The sequence below is a fragment of the Fulmarus glacialis genome, unplaced genomic scaffold, assembly GCF_000690835.1.
Source record: "Fulmarus glacialis isolate BGI_N327 unplaced genomic scaffold, ASM69083v1 scaffold16185, whole genome shotgun sequence".
Lineage (NCBI taxonomy): Eukaryota > Metazoa > Chordata > Aves > Procellariiformes > Procellariidae > Fulmarus > Fulmarus glacialis.
Window position 1 is genome coordinate 9,421 of NW_009212461.1, and position 7,383 is coordinate 16,803.

At 41.7% G+C, this 7,383-nt stretch overlaps 1 protein-coding gene across 1 annotated transcript; it reads right to left on the minus strand.

Moving 5' to 3' along the window:
- Nucleotides 1-4,942: 4,942 nt before the first annotated feature.
- Nucleotides 4,943-7,380, minus strand: LOC104076877 (myosin-8; the record flags this gene model as incomplete). The annotated part of the gene is made up of 6 exons (XM_009577892.1): nucleotides 4,943-5,204; nucleotides 5,713-5,808; nucleotides 6,049-6,153; nucleotides 6,240-6,410; nucleotides 6,506-6,631; nucleotides 7,321-7,380. Coding segments are annotated over 6 exons (711 nt in total), but the record flags the coding sequence as incomplete, so codon positions are not given.
- Nucleotides 7,381-7,383: the final 3 nt, after the last annotated feature.

Below are 7,383 nucleotides of genomic sequence, written 5' to 3' on the forward strand. Positions count from 1 at the left end.
ATTTATTTCGCAGTAACAGGAGTCCCTATACAGCTTCACTTCTAATTTACCAGAGTCCTTAGACACATCGAATGTATTCCCAAATGATCTAATTTACTTACCCGTCTGTAAAGTGTGATCAGTACTTAGACACCTTACACAATAAATGCTGTACTTTATCTTATGTTACATTTGCAATCAACATGTAAATGTTGAATGTCTAGTTCAGCTTAACACAAAATATTATGTTTTGGGATAATAATCTGTTCTTAGGAAAATGAACAGACCCAGAATGTTGAGAATGACAATAAACAGGCAAGAAAGTTCAGCCTGTGGACAGAGGAAGGTGAGCGGAAGGGGTGAGAAGAGGAGGGGAGAAAGAAGGCAGGAGAGTTGGTGGACCTAAGTAGGACAGGCAGAGCCACTAGTCCCAAGGCTTGAAGTGGGCCCATGGGCTGAGTAAAGGGTCAGCTCATTTTGCTCATAGAGGATCTTCGCATAGTGCAGCAAGCCTCCTTGACCTGCTATGAGGGTAATGAATGCATCACCCCCTTCTCACTGGCTGATTTCTTGTGTATAGCTGGAAGCCTAACATTTCTTACAACATGGCACATGTGGCCATGGTGCTGGCCTTAGCTGTCAAGTTGTGGTAATGAGCATAGACTCCTTCCATCTGGTGTCAAGGTTTTGCCTTAATCATTCAGGGAAAAAACCTAAATTTTTTAAGCTACTGCCCAGACTGGAGGCTTCCCTGCCCTGGAGTTTGTTGTGTAGGCAGGAAGATAGTGGTGGACCTGTGTGATAAGACAATGGCACTGCATCTGACAGAGAGGACCAGCTTGCTTGGCTGGCATATTCATCTAGAAGTGAATGATCAAAAGCAACAATCACTGCCATATCACTCGTCCTCTATGAGGAGGTAGCTGTGCTTTTGCTATGGATCTGGACATTGGTAAAACCACTGTTTCCTAGGCCCATTCTTGGATGGCTCTGCAATAGACTTCCCCTGGACAAAGAGAAAGAGTAAAGACTCCTGGAAAGGTAGGGGAGGGCTTGACTCAAATTATAAATAGATTAAATATACTGTGATGGCTAAATCAAATGCCCACCAATTCTAGGACACCCTTCAGTCCCCTAAGGAGCTTGTGAAATAAATGGCAATGCAGTATGAAAAATGAGGGGCTTGAGGAAAATCACCCTGTGGTTTCTGCCCCTTTTTTACCCAGTGAGTCTTCCTTGTGGTGAAAGGGCTCTGAACCCAGAGGCTGTGGCAAGATTCACTCCTTTATCCAGCGTGGCTCTGCTGTGTTCCCACACAGTGCATGATAGAAAGACCCTCCAGCCATGATCACAATGTCCATTATATTCGCCTTCTCTGCTGGTCCCCTACATACTGGACAACACAAGGTATTTCGGAGCAAAGACATTGGTTTGTGAGAGCAGGAGGCTATTAGGAGACTGGCCTGAGCAGAGATCTCCTTAAAGTGACTATTCTGCTTGTAGAGACAAATCAGAGAACAGATGTGCTCCCAGGAATCCACCTTGGTACTTTTCTCCTCTGACACATTTTTCTAAGACAGCATTGTTCACTGCCAAAACATATCGCCATGACGATTGTCTGATTCACTTTATGATTTTTGGATGATGAGCCATGGTAATTGCTTCTCACAATTGAACAGCACAAGACAGTTCTCCACTTTTCCCTGCTTTGGTGGTAGGGGTACACTACAACGTGTGAGATATGTACTATGTATATTCGATAGTCCTCACTCAGTTGTCCCACTAAGCTGACCATCCAGCTGTGCTTCTGTCCAACTTTACTGTCCAACATTACAGGACATTACTGTGATGTAATAGCTTGAAGAAAGGATTGTTTTTCTTAGGTCTTTGCATGAGATTCCTTGAACTTTGGCTGGAATCAGTTAGGTGTATATGTGAAGTTGGCTGGGACTTGGCCTGTGTTGAGAACTAATCATGGAGCAGGAGGGCATGCACATACGGAAAGAGGGGTAAGGGCGTGTTCTTAGCTAGGAGGAGAGATTTTTTTGCCACCTTGGAAAGTTTCCGTTGCAATGCAGAAATCTGCCAGTGTTGGCTCTGGTCATCTTCCAGCTTACTTCTCCTTTATCATATGATTCAATACCCCAACTGGGCTGTCTTTGCCCTCTCTTTACCATCAGGTTTTGGGTCAGTGAGGTTCCTGAAGATGATCGGTGCAATTCCTCAGCAATGAGGTGCACAACATTATCAATCATAGAATCATGGAATATCTCAAGTTGGAAGGGACACATTAGGATCATTGAGTCCAAACACCTGCTCCTTGTAGGACTACCTAAAACTAAACCATATGACTAAGAGTGTCATCCAGACACTCCTTGAACTCTGACAGGCTTGGTGCCGTGACCACTTCCCCGGAGAGCCTATTCCAGTGACCAACCACTCTCTCAGTGAAGAACCTTTTACTATGTCCAATCTGAATTTCCCCTCATGCAGCTTTATTCCATTTCCTAATGTCATTGTGTCCTGTTTTCAGCTGGGATAGACTTAATTTTCTTCCTAGTAGCTGGTATAGTGCTGTGTTTTGGATTAGTATGAGAATAATGTTGATAGCACACTGATGTTTTACTTGTTGCTAAGTAGTGTTTACGCTAGTCAAGGACTTTTCAGTTTCCCATGCTTTGCCAGGTGCACAAGAAGCTGGGAGGAGCATAGCTGACCCAAGCTGGCCAAAGGGGTATTCCATACCATATGATGTCATGCTCAGTATATAAGCTGGGGAGAGTTAGCCAGGGGTCAGCAATTGCTGCTCGGGGACTGGCTGGGCATCAGTTGGTGGGTGCTGAGCGGTTGCATCACTTGTTTTTCCTGGGTTTTGTTCCTCTCTCTCTCTCTCTCTCGTTTTCCTCTTCAATACAATTTATTATTATTGTTGTTGTTATTGTTGTTGTTGTTATAATTATTACTGCTACTGTTATCATTGTTTCATTTCAAGTATTAAACTGTTCTTATCTCAACCCATGAGTTTTCTTACTTCTGCCCTTCTGATTCTCTTCCCCATCCTGCTGGGAGGAGGGAGGGTGAGCAAGCGGCTGTGTGATGCTTAGCTGCTGACTGGGATTAAACCACGACACATTGTATTTGGGGATTGTCAATGTATTTGGGGATCTTGTTGAGCGGTATCTCTTGTAGTGTTCTTGACCATAGGGCCCTTCCCAAGATTTAGACCTGTAAAGATTAGTGTGGGTGCATAATTGATTTCTCTCCCTTACTGCCAGATGAGGAAAGTGGTATTCTGTACCTCACATTCCATCTTCTCCCAGGGCTGCTGCATGCAACACTGGCTGGCTGGGCTTGACCTGTCAGGGAAGACCTGTTCTATCCTCCTTTCATTTCCACAGGGCATCCTTCTTCAGGGACTCCTTCTTCTAATACAGGACTTCCTTCTCTTGGTCCTGCCCCTCCAGGAGAGGCAGATATAGACAAATTGTGCATGTCAGAATGCGGAGAATATAGAAAACCCTGAAAAGTATGTTTGCTTTTCACAGAGACTCTTTTGCAGGTCTCCCTACAGCAAGCATGCATGCAGGGTATAGTGAAATGAAGCAGTGAGATGAGATAAACTCTTTGATAGGTGTCTACTCTGCGTCAGAATATGACAGGTGAATCTTATCCAGAACATGTATTTCATTACGAAACAATGTTTGACTTCTAGAGAGGACAGTTTTTAAATATAAGTAGATCAACAGAAGTAAAAGATCTCCATCCACTGTTGATAGCTGCTGCACGTCTTAGGTTCTAAACTTTTATATCCATCAATTTTTATGTTAAAAAAATTCCTTACTGTCTAAAAAGGTGATTTAAGTAAACTCTGTGTATCCTTTCTTTTAAACTGAATCAACCCGTTATCACTTATGAGATTATTATCTTGCACTTAAATATTTGCTTCTGATACTGCTACTTAGCAAAATCAATGGTAGATTGCAACCTCCTCTTGTTTCACAGACAGCTTGTTGGAGAAATACAAAACCCCACAATCGTGTTTGATCTTCAGTCTGTATGAGGGAAGTCAACATGAGAACACAATTTCCACAATTATTTCTCTTTTTTATGATATAGAAATACCTATCCATATGCAAATACAATCTCTGGCAAGTGCAGCAGACTGATACCATACGAATACCTCAGTAGAAATCATTATCATTCTTGAAAGTAATTTTCACTTAAACTTGTTCTTTTTATCTATGACATTACTTCTTTACATTATGTTGTATCTATAATAAAAAAAGAAAGCACTCCATCACCTTAATCTGTCTTAATATATGTTCAATTATCTTTCAGTTGTCCATAAAATACTTGGTTTTACTTATGCCCAGGAGTCTGCAGCCTTAGCTATTCTTTCTTTCGTAGCCTTTTAATTGTGGATTCTTGTCACTCACCCCATCTGTGAACTGGCTATCATTTTGTGCTATGTATGAAATAATTAGCTTCAGAGAAAGAGATTGAGGATATCTCTCCATGCCACTACCTCACCACGTTGCTTGGAATGAACTTCAGTCTCCCGAATCAAAGTAGGAATTTGAGTTTCTCACACCCTTAAGCCTAACGAAATAACCAACATTTTTCAATTAATAAAAATAATAAATAATTTTTTAAAAAAATGCTGCAGGAATCTCTTTTCCTTTTCTTTTCTTTTCTTTTTTTTTTTTTTTGCTAAGAATACATCAAAATAACTTGAAAGAATGTAGTCCTAGTCTATCAAAGAAATGCATACTTCTCATTGCAAGATGAATAGTGAATCCATATAATTGTTATTATTCCTCATGCATTTTTAAAAATGTAAATGTAAAAATTTATTGCTCTTTAATATACTTTTAAATATGAACATGAACTGTGTACATGTACTCCAAAAGTAATGAATGCTAGAATAAATAAATAAAGCATGCTCATCGCTGTTCATATGCAAAGGTCTCTACTGTCTTTATTACCTAGATATAAATGATAATTACACAAGAAAACAACACAGAGATTTACATTTTATGCGTGCCTCTGGTCACTTTCTAGACTTGGAATCCTCATTCTTCCTCTTCTATCTTCTTATGAAACTCCCGGCTCTTTGCTCGGAGCTTGTTGACCTGTGACTCCGCAATGTCAGCCCGCTCCTCAGCTTCCTCCAACTCATGCTGGATCTTGCGGAATTTGGAGAGGTTGACATTGGACAGCTCCTCCTATATGAGGAGAGGGAGTTGTGAAAACAATAGGAAGCATGCAGACATTTAATATCTGAAAACTGGGCAAACAAAAATTTAAATGCCACAGCTGGACAAGCAACGCAGGTTAAAAACCAAGGTAAGAAGCTGCTCAGGGTGTTAAGTGTGCCAGAAGAGAAAAGAACATTGGAGTGTCAAAAAGGCCAAGGCCAAGTTACACACAGCATGGTCTAGACAGAGTTCATGGCAGTCCTGAACAGACAGACTAGCAGCTGCTTCTGACACCTAGGGTACGGTACGAAGGAAGAAACAGAGGCGGAAGTGAGGCTTAGAAAAAAACAAATAGAGCTGGGGAAATTTAGTTCCTCCCCAAACCAGCAATTCTTATTCTTACATTCCCCATTGTCTTGTAGCAGCAAATGCATCAAAACAGTCAAGATTTCAGAAAGTTGGGCAGAAGAAAACACCAACACAGAATTCCACCTCCACCAGAAGGAAGTCTGGCCTTGGTCAGAGTGGTACTCACAGCCTCCTCAGCTTGCCTCTTGTAGGACTTCACTTTCATTTGCAGCTTGTCCACTAGATCCTGGAGCCTGAGAACATTCTTCCGGTCTTCCTCAGACTACAGAGAATGGCAAGTAATAGAAACCCTTGTTTGCCTCTTTCTCTGAATTTCATAAATGTAAAACAGAGGGAGTAACATTCCTTATGGAGCATTGCTATCTAGAAGGACAGAGGTCAAAATCCTGTTAACTACGTCACTGACTGAGGTATAGAAAGAAATGCCTCTGGAAGGCAATATGCCAACATTTTAACTTCCTGGAAGAAGAGTGTGTCAACACAAAGAAGCCTCCTGCTTTACCTGGTAGGTCAGCTCCTTCACCCTCCTCTCGTACTTGCGCACACCCTTCACGGCTTCAGCGCTGCGCTTCTGCTCAGCATCAACCTCCCCTTCCAGCTCCCGCACCTGCAATGAGAAGCCCATCTTTGGAGCTTCCCTGGTATCTCTCCAAGGGACATGCTCACTCATGCACGAATACCAGCCCTACGCACTCTGGCCTCCAGCTTCTGGATTTGCTTCTTGCCTCCCTTCAGTGCCAACTGCTCAGCTTCATCCAGACGGTGCTGCAGGTCCTTCACCGTCTGGTCCAGGTTCTTCTTCATCCTCTCCAGGTGGGCGCTGGTGTCCTGCTCCTTCTTCAGTTCTTCTGCCATCATGGCTGCCTGATGAGAGCAAAGGGTCAAAGCCGTTTTGGGGCTGGAGACAGATTGGAGGAGAATACATCCACCATGAGCAGTGAAAGGAGTCCCCGACTCACATCTGTGATGGCCTTTTTGGCCTTGTCTTCAGCATTGCGGGCTTCCTGGACTGTTTCTTCCATTTCACCCTGAATTTGGGCGATGTCTGTTTCCAGCTTCTTCTTGGTATTGATCAAGCTGGTGTTCTGTTGAAGAGCATCAACATCACAATTTTGTTTTTGTTACCTTCCAATATCATATCAAGAACATTGCATAAATGTGGTTTTTTAATATAAATTGTGCCATCAGGTCACATGTGATTCTGTTCTAAAGGAGCTGCTGTGGTAGCTGTTAGTTTCTCAGCTGTGATGTGCTTCAGTATTTCAAGAACATCCTCCATAAAGTCTTTCCTCACAGTTTCTCAGTCAACAGAGAAGGAATTCAGACTTACTTACAAAGAAAAATACGTAATCTTTCCTTACCATTTTCAATCTAGTGGCAGTAAACATTTAAAATGGTGCTATAGAATACTTATAATGATACTTATAGGTTAAATGATGTTAATGGCAGTATTAGTGTATTCCTATCTTGTTAATGATCAACCAAAGTTTGATTTTTCAATCTCAAATGTAAATGTGAAAGCTGTTGAACTCACTTAAGTTGTAGAGTAAGAACCTCACATATCTCTCTGAATTTATTACTTTTAAGGTATCTGCACTGTAGTCTAGTGAAATTCATATTGTATATGCAGCTGAAAAGTCACTTTTAGTATTTGTTATCCATACTGTGAAAATTACAATACATTTTACGAAATACCATAACTGTTCAGCCAGTCTTCAGTTATTTTATATGTATGGAGCAAAAGTATAAATACTAAATATATTTATATACTGACCTGGGTATGGAGGAGCTGCACACGCTCACTTGCGTCCAGAAGCTCCTGCTCAGCCACTTTCCT